The 14,619-nt window shown below is 44.2% G+C and overlaps 1 protein-coding gene across 1 annotated transcript in view; it reads left to right on the top strand.

Annotated features, from left to right (window-relative positions):
• Window positions 1–14,619, top strand: part of ITPR3 (inositol 1,4,5-trisphosphate receptor type 3) — a 544,698-nt gene that overhangs the window by 49,416 nt on the left and 480,663 nt on the right. Inside the window, exon 2 of the mRNA XM_082246986.1 lies at window positions 6,160–6,230. Coding sequence (XP_082103112.1) covers window positions 6,160–6,230 — 71 coding nt within the window. The remainder of the gene's footprint in view (window positions 1–6,159; window positions 6,231–14,619) is intronic.

Below are 14,619 nucleotides of genomic sequence, written 5' to 3'. Positions count from 1 at the left end.
CAGGAGAAACTATTACACAGATATAACTTCTAGGAGACGATCCCTGGCCTCATCCAAACATGTTTGCCTCAGGGCCCTTTGTTACATCCTACAACAGAGAAGTTGCTGGCTTTAACAGCATGGCTGTTGAAACTTAGGACTTGTAGGTTTTGAATTCTGTCATTCTAACATTGCTCAAAGCCAGAAAAGCCACTTCCAGAAAAAATGTAGAATCAGTTCTGGAAATCCTTCTTTTCCTTAGTGTGAACACAGGCATTTTAGTCCCAGAGTTGGGTCTGTTGACCCTTGTTACTGTTGGGCCTGTTGCCACAGTTCTGTTTTCCTTGTTGTTGCCCATCCTTCTTATTCATTCCCTAGGGACATCACTGGGTCTATGAATTTTCAGTTTTTGTACCATACAATTAGAATGATTTTAATCCCAAAAACAAAAATGTGTTAAATTGTAGTTAACATATTCTTAAGCTGGCTATACACAGGGCCGTCTTTTGTATTTACTGGACCCTGGGCAAATATTTTCTTCGGCCCTACCAAATGCACTTATCAACTATTTGTGGGCAGTGGGGGCGCAAGGGGAAGCTGCTTTGGGTCCCACAACAATGGCTGGGCCCGGGGCAGCTTCCCCTTTTGCCCTGGGTTAAAGACAGCCCTGGCTATACATTATACAATTTTCTTATTCAGTTTCCTTTATATATATATCTTCAACTGTGTAGTGCAAGGGCCTGTCTGATAGCATACAAATTGAAAGTGTTTAGGTTTGACCTCATATTATATGGTTTTGGTGAATCTAAAGGAAAATTGTACAAGACAATTGTATAATATATGGCCAGCCTAAGATGTAGTAGCTGCATTCGTTTTATTTTAGGCTTTTTTTTTTTTTTTAATTTCCACCTGATGATCCAGCCAGTAAGTCTGTTATTTTTCAGCTTACTTTAACAGATCCAATTGTCCAGACAAAGTAGCAGTTGAACTGTTGAGACAAACCATTTAACACTGACTGGGTGCTTACAATAATCAGCTTTCATTTATTTATGTAAAACCTTTATCCCAAAAGGAACAAAAATATTGCTATCTTTATAAAATGTTAGCCTGGAGTTCAGCTTCAATCTGTTAGTCAAGTCCATCTAAATCTGCTAGTTTAACACTAGCCTCCGCCCAGACTGACAATGCTGCTGTTCAAAGGTGTGTCTGCTTGGGGCCCCTTTTACACCAGTGGGGACCATTAATTGCTCTCTATGAAGCGACAGATGTTAACGGACAGGTATCCGTTGACACCCGTCAACATCTGATCCTGTCAGCTAAAAACATATAGTCAGTTTGGATGACAGTGAGATGGAAACAGAAAGGTGGTCAATTTCCATCTGACAGCCCATAGAGGAAAGCAGACTGTGTCAGTGTCTGCTCAGTAGGGATGAGTGGAGGGGAACCCCTGCTGAGCAGGCAGATACTGCGGACTCCACCAGTGTAAAAGGGGCCCTACTGCTTTATCCAGAATGGAGACACCCCAAGAAGTGTATTACTGGCTGGATCACCAGGTGAAATCAAGTAAAACCCACCTAAAAAAAGAAAACGAATGCTGCCACCACATTTAAGGATTGGTAAGCTGCAGTATTTTATATTTTTGCTTTTGGGTTTAATACTGTTTTAAGATAGGAGTATTTTTGACTTACCTGCAAATTCGAAGTCTTAGAGTACAGTACAGGACCCCGGCCACCCTGTGTTACTTTAAATTGCTTGCAAACCTCACAGAGAAGGGCAAGGTAGAGGCATGCCCAGGGTGTGTGGCCAGCAAGGCTTTGCCAGCATTCGTTAACTTGAAGGTACCAGCCTATAACCCAGGGTCTATGAATATCCAGCCTGAGCCCTGCACAGTACAATTAGTATAACACTGTCATTTCACACAATATAATTCAATACAACAGAGAAGCCACCAACAAAACAAGTTTTTTTTTTTTTTGGCACTGACTCATGTTCTACTGTACTGTACTCCGAGGTATAGAATTTACAAGTTATTCAAAGTTCCTCTTTATGTCTTGTGCTAGGACAGCAGATGCCACAGTATTGATGAAGTTAGTTATATCACATATATCGTGTTGCTGTGGATTCGTGGTATCCAGTCTTTGGCCCTTAAGGGCCGTACACACTTAACGAAAATCGGACGAAATTTCCTCCGATTTTTCTCTGTCTTCTCAGCGTTCATTACCGTTTTTAGTCGACAGTGTATAAATGTTCACGAAATTTCTCGTCCGATTTTTCTTTTTTTTGGCACATTTGTTCCTAGACTTCCGGGTTGTCAGCAACTTCAGATGATGCGCGGCCTTTCATATCCGATTTTTCGCGGACGTACTGCATACACATTAAATGAAAATCGGTCGTCTGGGGACGGACGAAAAACATTTTGGTGTTTGTCCCTCCATTTTTTTTCGTTGAAAATGTCGGCATCGGCTGCTGAAAGTTGTGTACGGACGATTTCACATCGGGCGGGAATTTTCGGCAGGTTTTCTACTAGTGTGTACCCCACTTTAGTCTTGCCTTTAACTTGCCCTCAGGGCACTATTCCTCCCACTGACACCAACAATGAGCTTTCATTCTTTCCACTGACACCCATGAAGAGGCACTCTTCCTCCCACTGACACCCATGAAGAGGCACTCTTCCTCCCACTGACACCAGCAACGGGGCACTATTATTCCCTTTGACTCAAACAATGCAAATCAACTTTGCTTGTGCAAGGGATGATGGTAGATGTAGTCCCTCCAGCTGCCATGGTTGAAATAGAAGGTGTGCACCCCTCAAATAGAATTTAGGGGGAAGAGCTGCACTCAGATTAGGGAACTACGTGAATCTGACAAACCTTTAAAATAAGTTTGCTAAAAAATGTAATGGCATTAATAAAGAGCTTATATGCATGTATATACACAATTTATTTTGGGAAGCTGGGTTTATTACTACTTTAAGAAATACTGTAAGAGCCATTTGCATTGGATTCCATGCTCTAAAAGGTTACTATCCTAGTCAACTATTCATTGTCATTACATGTAGCAGTCATTAACAGTTTTAATTAAATGAAAAATAGAGTTCATTGTTTAGATACATCATACCATATAAATGCCAACTGCCTGGAGGCCTGAAACACCAAGACAGAGCAGAAAAATCCTGCCCAGGGCCTCTGAACTAGTATACTTACATTAAAAAAAGCAACTTAAAGGTATAATTTACAGATGATTGTTAATATTTACTTTGAATTCCTGTTAAACCACCTTTACTCAGCCGTACAAATACATTTATAAAGATAGCTTGTGATTTTGTGATAATACATTCTGTAAGTTCCAGTGTTTACTAAAGAATGGATGTGAATGAGCTGGTAGTATTTAGACAGTTTGCACAGGATAAATGGGTTAGAACATGCTGTGTGTGTATATTGATGTGGTTTGGCTTATCATCAACTCAGAGCTTGAGTAAAGCAGTTTAATTGGTAGTAAATGGAAACTGATAAGCAATGGTATAACTGTCTGGCTTTTATAGGTCACCACTTCTAATCTGTAGTTGAGACAAGTAGGATGGATAATGTCCCTTTTAGAAAGACTTAAGGCTCATACACACTTGACGAAAATTGGACGAAATATCCTCCGATTTTTCTCTCTTTTGCTCAGCGTTCATTACCGTTTTTAGTGGACAGTGCATAAATGTTCAGGAAATTTCTGGTCCGATTTTTTTTTTTTTTGGGGACATTTGTTCCTAAACTTCCAGGTCATCAGCAACTTCAGATCATGAGCGGTCTTTCGTATCCGATTTTTCGCGGACGTACTGCATACACATTAAACGAAAATTGGTCGTCTGGGGATGGACGATTAAAATTTTGGTGTTTGTCCCTCCGTTTTTTTCCGTTGAAAATGTCGGCATCGCTGCTGAAAGTTGTGTACACACTAGCTAAAAATCGTACGATTTTACCTCGGACGGGAATTTTCGGCAGATTTTCTACTAGTGTGTACCACACTTTGCTATGCAGAACAATTCTCCTATAGCAATCTACCCGTATGTTTTGTCACCATATTATAGAACTAAGTGAACTGTAAAAGGAAATGCCTCCCAGTAGTCATTTTTATAAGGCATGATCACAATTATCACAGTTATAGCATCCTGAAGGATATGGAGATATGATTTAAAGCGGAGTTCCACCCTGGGAAAGTTTTTTTTTAATAAAAATACCCCCGGGACAGTCAGGGCTAGTACATTCCACAACGGATAGCCTCTGATCTGTCCCGGGTTGCACTTACCTTTTAGAAGAAATACTTACCTTGAAAATGTATTGTCCAGTGCTGCCATCTCAGGTGTGGGCAGCTTGAAGCCAGCGCGATCCTCTTCTCTGTCCTCTTCGGTCCCACGATGCACTGCACCGGACCCGCCGTCATTTCCGGTGCCGCAGCGTCATCCCTGCACAGCTTCTGGGCATGTCCAGAAGCTGTTTAGCAAGGTATGACGGCGCCTGCACCGGAACTGACGTCGGGGCCGGTGCAGGCGCATTGATTCCTGGGAGCTGAACGTCATTGCAAGCCAGGAAGTGACAAATCGCTGTGGCCGCCGAGGGGAGGAAGAGGAAGTAAGGTGAGTATATTTTCTTCTAAACAAGGTAATTAAAAAAAAAAAAAATTGCGATTATCCATTTGTTTTTCAGGTGACCCGGAGCAAGAAGATGGAGGTAAGTATAATTTTAAAGTGGAACTCCACTTTAATGCTCCCTCTTTCTATGGTGGGTTATTTGGTCCAATGCAGTGATCTTTAAATAAGATTGCTCTTCAAGCACACCCAGGCGATGAGCATTTCTGCCTGAATACTGTCCTTGTATTTTGAAGAACTGAGGCATTGGTCTTGGGACTGTTAGCAGAGGGGACCAACAGGTGAGGATTCTTCAGGACTGGCAAGCATTAAGATCTCTTGCACACTGTTGCCTAAAAACTCAGCGTATACTGTATACAGATGTGTAAACATGCATTACACACATAACAAAAAAAAAAAAAGGACATTTGAGTTGGCGGTCAGTATTTTACACGCACGTTCGCAATTATTTATAAATATGTGCAAATACGCACGTAAAATGTTAAATTGAAGAGGGTAAAATTCAGTTCTAAGAGATAGAATTGATTATGTACGCGCATAAAAGCAAATTTTAAGAAATTTTTGACAGTAATACTGATATTCAGACATTAGTACTGTATGCAAGTCTTCCTAAAGTATAATGAAGTAAACATTATTAAGTAAGCCATGGGATACAAACAGGGATTAAAGCCTACCTGCTGAGGTAATCTGGTGACCTGGGAACCACCTTTGCTTATCTGTTTGTACTACAGGAGAGGTATACCCAAACACACTCATTGCAGGTTCTTTGCTACCTCTCACACACAGAAAGCCTGCTGTATCAGTGTAAGAAACAAGGTCAGAGGTATTGCTACATTGTAGCTTCCAATCAGATTCAAGCCTTTCTTGTGATTGTGAGTGAGTGGTAATGCACTAAGCCAGGGGTCTCCAAACTTTTCAAACAAAGGGCCTGTTTACTGCCCTTTATACTTTAGGGTGGCTGGGCTGTAGCCAGTGGGCATAGAAAAGGCCGTGACATAAGTGGGAGAATAAAATGGCATAGGCTTGTTGGTCAGTGGGAATAAAAAAAATTACATCATTGGTGTCAGTGGGAGGAATAGTGTCCAATAGTTAATGTCAGTGGGAGAGTTTGTTCCCCTCAGTGGATGAAATAGCACCCCATTTTTGGTGTCAGTGGGAGGAATAGTGCCCCAAGGGCCAGATAAAGGCAAGCAAGGGGCCACATCCGACCCATGGACTGCAGTTTGGAGACTCCTGTACTTAGAAGATGAAGACAAGTCACCTACCACATGCTTCAAGAAATATACCCACCCACCACACATGTGAGAAGCTGTCTGAGATCTGACTGCAGCAGATTACAACATATTTAGATTAGACAAAGGTAAATTAAATTACCGTTCACTTGTTGTCTAGTATCAGCTCTTTAGAATGATTTTACTATTTTTGGCAATGAAGTAATAAAGATAAGATGTATGTTCCTAAAGATATGTTAGTAAAGGAAAATACCTTCAAAAAAATAATAACAAGCATTTGTATTTCATTTTTTTTTTTTTTTTGCTCTTGTATAGATTGGTTGATGATAGATGTGTGGTGGAGCCAGCAGCTGGAGATCTTGACAACCCACCCAAAAAATTTAGAGGTGAGAAAACAAACATTCTAGAGTCTATAAGCGTATGAGTTTAGTTCTGTCAAAACCAAATCATTTATATACTATATTAATTCCACCCTATATTAAAATTATTGGGAAGAATTTTTAGCTGATGTCTGTTCAAAGGGAATCTGACACTATTTTAAAAGTTAAAAGAAATTGACACGGGCCTGTCCCCCCCCCCCCTTTATGTGCTATTCAATGTACAACCGGCCACCACCCATTCATTGTTGGACCGTTTAACTGGATAGCTGATTGTTTCATTGGCTGACCTCCCTAACAGCTACTGAACATTATGTTACTAGCTGCACTCTATGTTGTTTTCTTATGTGACAATTTGGCTATGCTTAAAAAACGCTGCTTTTTACAGGTGGGTTTTTTTTTCAATCTGTAAAAGCACCTCTATGTAAGTCTTTGTGTCCATGCACACAAATGTTTACAGGCATATTAGAAGAGGAGCGATTATAGGCTGAAACATCCACCCCCACCATAGACACATTCAGAAAAAGAGCTGAATAGCAGAAAAAACACTAAATGCATTTAAATGCCTACAACATTTTTGCATTACAATGGCCCAAATGAATAATATTCTGGCTGTGTGGAATCCATATCCTAACACTTTTACTTGCGCAAGTGTGCTTAAACTGCATTTTTTAAGTAACTTTTCTCCTGCCAGGAGTTTTGGCATTCCGGAGGGGTTAAACAGACATCCTGGTGGCATCAGGCCTGAATGTTTAACACTATAATGACGTGACAATTATCCTTGCCAGTTGCATTCTTGCTTATTAAAAAAAAAAAGCAAGATTATCTCCTCCAGACAACATTTCAGCAGAGAATGCTTGTTTTTTTCTTTTTTTTTAAATAGCAGCAATGTCACTTAAATGTCTACAACTTTAAATTGTTGTACTTATTTTAACTGGAAACTCTATGACGTCTGAGACTTGTTTTATTCTACTTCTTTAATTTGTGAGCAGTAGAGTCTAACCCTGACCAAGAAAAACAAGATATTATAGTAGTCTGTAAAATTTGAAACACTTGATAATAATGATGTCGGCCTTCTAAGGCTGGCCATTCATTATACAATTTGCTTGTACAATTTCCTTCAGATTTACCAAAAGCATATTATATGAAGTCAAACATAAACACTTTCAATTTGTATGCAATCAGGCAGGCCCTTGTACTAGGTTGTGGAAGGTAAATCTAAAGGAATTTGAATAAGAAATTGTATAATGTATGGCCAGCTTGTTTAGTAGAATTACTTTAAAAAACAAATAAGGCTGACCATAGATGGAGCGATTTTCTTTTCTGCAACCACGGGTTGCAGGAAAGAAAATTGCTCAATTCCTCCATCGACACAGTCAGTGTTGATGCGGAAATCTCTCCCGCAAATCTATTGTGTTCTCCCAGAGGGTTGGGCGTAGAGAGCCCTCCTGTCTGGGAGAACACAGTGATTATTGCTATTGGCTATAACAGCCGCTAGCAATAAATGCATGTAAAATCTGACTGGCTGGTTGTACCCAACCTTCCCATACAGGATTCGTATCTTGGTTGGTTCAGCAGGAACCTAAGGCTTAAGGGTACAGCTTAATTTAGAATAAAATTCAGAATAAACCAAGATGAATCTAACCTAATAGAGCTGGCAGGGGGTCACTCTATACCATGTACTGCCCTTATAACATTTAGGCTTGCCATACAATGGTAGATTTTTGAACAAATGGTTGTACGGATGTTCAAAAATTCTCATCAGTACATTTGATGACATGACAAATGTCTTTTAAAACTACTTTTAAAAGTTTGCTTTTAACATTTGATTTTGGAGTTAGGGGACTTTCCCGAACGGAAAACCTTATTCACCATTGAAATTTTTTTTAATGAAAAATTTAACATCCTTTTTCTTCAACTTTTCTTATCACTGGTGTCAAAAACGAAGGTCGTTTTGACTGCACCAATGTTTAGAAGATCAAACGAACATTCTTAAAATGAAAATTTCTCTTTCGTTCATTGACGGACATAGCTCCTGTTATTCAGGTTTTTTTCCTGTGAGATCTACAGTCAACTGCCGGACTGGGTGACGGGCTGGATAACTAGATCCAGTGGTCACCCCAGTCTGGCCAGCGAGCGCACGCAGACCTTAGCTTCACGTTAGGTCGGCCGCAACATAGCCCCACTGGACAGGGGCTGGCCTGCAAGTTAAAGGACTCGCGAGGTCGCATACGACCAGGTCTTGATCCGAGTTGCATCGTTCCTCCTGGACGACAGCCCCCCATTTTGATTGAGAGGTGTTCTGTCTGAAGGGGTGCCCGCCTGGTTCCTAGTATAGTGAGTAGCTGTCCCCCCTCTCCCCTTGGAGGGTTTTGGGGTGGACGTGGCCCCTCCTTCCTGCAGGCACCCCCCTCTTGCCCAGTCCCTCATACTGCCCCCCTTTCACATACACTGGGGCTGTTTGGGTGGTCTGGCCACTTTCCTGGGGTGGGGCAGGGTGCTGACTGGCGATGGGGGCGGGTGCCCTGCCAGCGACCGGACGATTGACTGTGCAGGGGGTTACCTGGTGGAGGCTTCTTCCAGGGCCACACATCCAGCGCGGATCTGTCATTGAGGCCTGGTCTCTCAATCCTTGGTCCTTGTATGCTTCGTGGTGCCACCATTTTGTTGTAGCCTTTGTATTCTATACATGGCAGCCATATTTGCATAGTCCGGTGGCCATTTTGCTGTGGTTTGTCATTGAAATTATCGGCGGCCATGACAGTGGAGCCCTGTGGGTGGCGAATTCAGCGGTGGGAGCACCTCCTCATCTCCTGGTGCTGACTCCTGGATCATTTTCATTCCTGATCGCTGCACGTGTACTGCTGATTATCCTGGTGGCTGTAGGCACTTGTCTCTGTTGGTGGTGAGTCTGGTGGGGTCCTCTCCCTCTCTGCTGAGGATTGCTTGGTGCTTTGTGCCTGGAGACCAGGTGGTGCTACCAGCGCATGGGGGGTTGTCCCTTAGCGGTGTTTTACACTTTTTTGTGGGGTCTCCCTGGTGACTCATGGAGTCTTTAGAGCACATTTCCCCACCTGATCCCCTCTCTGAGCTGTGGGGCCCTCCGGACCCCAACCATACATCCATGCACTGACGGCGGTCCTGGAGTCCCTTGTGTCCTGGGTGGAGGTAGCTAGCAAAAAGCCCCCCCCCCCTGCCTCATCTGTCTCATTAGTTCCTAAATTTAAATTGGCCGCCATGGACGTGGGTGAGCCTGCTGGGTCTGCAACCACGCACCTGGAATCCTCTGATAGTGAGAATGATTCCTCCACGTCTTGGACCGCGCATGAAAAGGTGCTGGTGGATGCACTGGTTACATAGTTAGTCAGGTAGAAAAAAGACACAAGTCCATCTTGCTCAACCAATAAAAAAACAAAAAAAAAACCAGTAATGAAAACCCAACCATACAATCCCATATACACAATCCTATACCCACAGTTGATTCAGAGGAAGGCGAAAAAAACCTAGCAAAGCATGATCCAATTTGCTACAGCAGGGGCAAAAAATTCCTCCCTGATCCCCCGAGAGGCAATCCGATATTCCCTGGATCAACTTTACCTATAAATATTAGTACCCACTTATATTTAGTCCACCCAGGAAATAATCCAGGTCTTTTTTAAAGCAATCTAGTTAGCTAGCCAGAACCACCTCTGGAGGGAGTCTATTTTACGTTTTCACAGCTCTTACGGTGAAGAAACCTTTCCGTATTTGGAGACGAAATCTGTTTTCCTCTAGACATAAAGAGTGCCCCTTGTCCTCTGTGTTGACCTTACAGTGAACAACTCAACGCCAAGTTCACTATATGGACCCATTATGTATTTACACATGTTGATCATATCCCCCATCAATCTCCTCCTCTCAAGGGAGAATAAATTCAGTTCCTCTAATCTTTTCTCATAGCTGAGCTCCTCCATGCCTCTTATCAGTTTGGTTGCCCTTCTCTGCACTTTCTCCAGTTCCCCGATATCCTTTTAAAGGACTGATGCTCAAAACTGAACTGCATATTCCAGATGAGGTCTTACTAATGATTTGTACAGGGGCAAAATGATATATCTCTCTCTGGTGTCCATGCCTCTGTTAAAACAAGAAAGGACATTGCTTGCAGATTGTATCTTTGTGTGGGACCCTTAAGATGGAGAACACAGCTAAAGCTGCGACAGAGGCACTCGCAAGCCACCCAGAGGTGTTTCCTATCCCTGCCTATTTTGACAGAATTGTCGCTAAAGAGTGGGGACGATCAAAGCGTGCCCATGGGGTCCCAAAGCGCTTTACTAGGCATTACCCCTATGAGGAGTCTCTTAAGATGTGGACTATGTCGCAGGTGGTGGACCCACTGGTATCCAGATTAAACAAGGCAACCATGATTCCGGTTGAAGAGTCCCTGGCCTTTAAGGATCCAGCTGACTGGAAGGCGGAGGCTGTGGCCCTCCATATGTATACTTTGGCTGGTTCGGCAATGAGGCCGGTATTCACCATTGCCCTAGTGTCGCAAACTCTGACTGAGTGGGCTAAGCTCTTACGCCGTGACCTGGAGGGGGAACAGCTCCTCCTTGCCTTTGCTGAACTGGCGGACCAGCTGGTCCAGGGGCTGCAGATTATCTGTGATGCCTCTTTGGATGCGGCTCCCCTGATGGCTCACCTCCTCTGTTTTAGCAGTGGTCCTTCGGCTTGTCTTTTGGCTCAAGTGCTGGTCTGCAGATTAGACATCAAAAAAGGTCTTGACTGATCTTCCTTTTCAAGGAGATCGCTTGTTTAGAGCTATCCTGGATGAAATTAAAGGTCTCACAGGGGGTAAGAGCACTTTTCTTACGCAGGCTACTAAGGGCAAGGAACCTCGCAGCTCATAAGAAGTTTTTTTCGTCCCTCAGGGTCGACTGACAAGGGCTTGAAGCCTTTCGGGGCCTCTTCAGGAAGAATCCAAATGATATATATAAAATAAGTCGCGCTGAATGAGGTGAACAAATCAATGTCCAAAAACAAAACAAAAACAAGCTAATCAAATCCCAGTGCAAAAAAGTCCTAGTGAGAATGGATAATCTCCAAATTGATGTGACTAATGAAATCCACACTTTAAGAATCCGGAAACTTATAGGTGATGCGCTTACCAGACAAACAATAAATAAGTGCAGAGATAAATCACGAAGGAGTGAACTTGATTGTAGAAGACACATGTGATGAACTCCCAAGAAATGAAGTCATAAAATCATGGAAAAAAAAGAGAACGCCATAGCATAATACCATAACGATAAATTATTCCTTAAACACCCTAAATTACACCATGCAGGAGGTGTGTAAATCCGTCACCAGATGTGGGGCTGCTTACCAGAGAAAACTATTGTGCAGACTCCCCAAATGAGTGATCACAGAGACAGATGATGACGAAAGTGGAAGAAGACCACCACCAATATAAATGCCGCTTACCAGATTGAGAATGGATATAGGCAGATAGAGACAAATCCCAAATATACCAGGACCACCAACACTGACAATAAGGGCCCCTTACCAGACTCCGATAGTAATTGCGCAATGTATGGTATCGGGACAGATCCAAACCACCAATAGATAACTCACACAGCAGGGTCAGGGTTGAAGATGATCCCAAAAGATGAGCCAATAATCCCAGTAGATGGGCAAAACCAATCCCAAATATAAAGAAAAAACGCCAATAGTGTAAAAACGTAACCACTGGTTTATTTAGATAAAGGAAACACACTTACATTCTGTTAAAATCAAAGAGCATGAAAAGCCGCCGGCCGGCCCGTATGGGGGGGGGGGGATTCTTCACTGGTTTTCAGACCCGTGGACTTCCCTAGTACAAGACAAGTGGGTCCACAAAGTCATTTGGTCTGGCAACAAGATCGAGTTTCACTCTTATCCCCCGGCAAGGTTTTTTTCCTTCCAACTTGCGCCTGTCCCTAGACCACTTACAGGGCCTGTTTTGGGCGGTACAAGACCTCTTCATTCAAGGGCTGATTGTTCCCAGTGGGGCTACGATTTAACCATAGAGCCCCTGGAACGTGTATCACCACCTGACACACTCCTTGAAGCTGCGGGACCCTCTGAGTGTCAGTCTGCCCTGGCGGCCATGAAGGCTGTCCTGCAGTCACTTGTGTCAAAGGTTGATATGGCCCTGCATAGGCGGCCTAGCAAGAAGCGCCCCCGCCTTCACCTGTATCCTCAGCCTCCTCAGAGTCTGAGGTGGATTTGGCCGTCAGCCTATTGGGTCTGCGTCCACGCACCCTGAGTGCTCTAAAAGTGAGGATGAATCTTCTTCATCTGCAGCCACGCATGAAAAGGTGCTGGTGGAGGCACTGGGTGTGTCAGTGCGGGAAACTTTAAAGTTGGAGGACTCAGCTGAAGCTGAATTGGCGATGCCTGTGCAGTTTGACACCTGCAGATCTTCCAAGGTGACTAAGGTGTTCCCCTTTCCTGCCTATTTTGACGAGATTGTTGCTGGCCAGTGGGGATCCCCGAAACGCATGGTTGGAATACCTAAGCTTTTCGCTAGGAGATATCACTTTGAAGAGTCTCTTATAGAAACTGATAGTTCCACCGTCGGACTCTCAGGTTTCCAGGCTAAAAAAAAAGCCACACTTTTGCCGGTGGAGGATTCTCCATCCTTTAGGGATCCTGTGGATAAGAGAGCTGAGGCTCTGGTTCGATACCTTTTCACTGTGGCAGGTTAAATTTTGAGGCCAGTGTTTGCTATCACCTTGATATCCCAGACCTTAACGGAATTAGCAAACATTTTACGCCAGGATCTGGAAGGGGATCAACATCCTCCTGAGCTGGCAGATTAGTTGATCCAAGGGCTACAGTGCATTTGTGATACATCTTTGCTTGCTGCCCCTTTTGCTGGCAGAGTATCTGTGACGGCGGTGATCCTTCGCCACATAATTTGGTTGAACCACTGGTCGGCCGACCAGGCTTCTAAAAAGGTGCTGACTGATCTACCTTTGTAGGTGACCGTTTGTTCCGTACCTCTATGGAGGAGATCATTAACGGCCTTACGGGAGGTAAGAGTACCTTACTTCCGCAGGTTGCTAGGGGCAAGGAACCTCATCGTAAACGTGGTCCCTTTTTCTCGGCTCACAAGCAGCCCTTTCGTCTGACTGGAAAAAGTTTTGTCCCCGGAGTTGGCCTAAGGGATCATAGTACTAGGCTCTAGAAGTCGACATGGATATTACTGTGCGAACTCTACAGGAGTTCGGATGGACACTGAACTTTCAGAAATCGGCTTTGACTCTGTCCACCAAGCTGGACTACTTGGGTCTGACGCTGGATTCAGCATCAGCCCGGGTGTTTCTTCCACAGACGAAACTACTGAAGTTGCAGGATGCGATTTGGCTCCTGTTGCCCAACCGTCGGTCGTCGCTCAGGACTTGTATGCAAGTGCTGGGTCTGATGGTCTGCACCTTCGAGGCGGTCCTGTTTGCTCAGTTCCATACCAGACCTCTGCAAAGAGAGATTCTTGCCAAATTGAACAAGGATCCGCAGTCGCTGGATGATCTGATCCTGTTGAGTCGGCGTACGAGAGGGTCTCTGATATGGTGGCTCCGCTCTCAGGTGCTTCGCTTGGGAAAGTCCTTTCTTCCCCTGTATTGGACAGTGATTTCCACTGATACCAGTCTGCCCGGGTGGGGAGTTGTCTTGAGTGTATACTCGGCTCAAGGTGTTTGGACTCGAGAGGAGTCCAGTCTGCCGATCAAAATCCTTAAGATTCGGGCACATAGGCTTTGTCTGTCTCAGTGGACGCATCGTCTGCAGGGATTCCCGGTGAGGATACAATTGGACAATGCTATGCCATGGCATATGTCAATCATCAAGGGGGCACAAGAAGTTCCCTGGCGGCCCGGGAAGTAGCTGGCATCCTAAGGTGGGCAGAACTATATGTTCCGGCCCTCTCTGCTGTGCGAATTGGCAAGCTGATTATCTCAGTCGGCAGACGTTGGATCAGGGAGAATGGTCTCTTCATCCAGAGGTGTTTCTTCAACTGTGTCTCTGGTGGAGGACTCCCGATGTGGATCTGTTGGCCTCCCGTCTCAACAGGAAGGTGCAGAGGTTTGTGTCAAGGTCTTGAGATCCTCTGGCTGACACCGCAGATGCCCTGGTGGCCCCTTGAGTTCAATATCGTCTGATTTACGCTTTTCCTCCAATACAACTTCTGTCCAGACTGCTATGCAGAATCGAGGTAGAAGGGGTTCCAGTCATTCTGGTGGCGCCAGACTGGCCTCACTGGTCTTGGTACACAGACCTGGTGAGGCTGGTAGCAAATGTTCCTTCAAAACTTCCTCTCAGGGAAGATCTTCTGTTTCAGGGACCAATCTTCCATCCTGCTTTACAGTCCCTGGCTTTAACA

Source organism: Pelophylax lessonae, assembly GCF_965119305.1.
Source record: "Pelophylax lessonae genome assembly, chromosome: 2".
Classification (NCBI taxonomy): Eukaryota; Metazoa; Chordata; class Amphibia; order Anura; family Ranidae; genus Pelophylax; species Pelophylax lessonae.
This window is presented reverse-complemented; position numbering and strand designations above follow the sequence as displayed.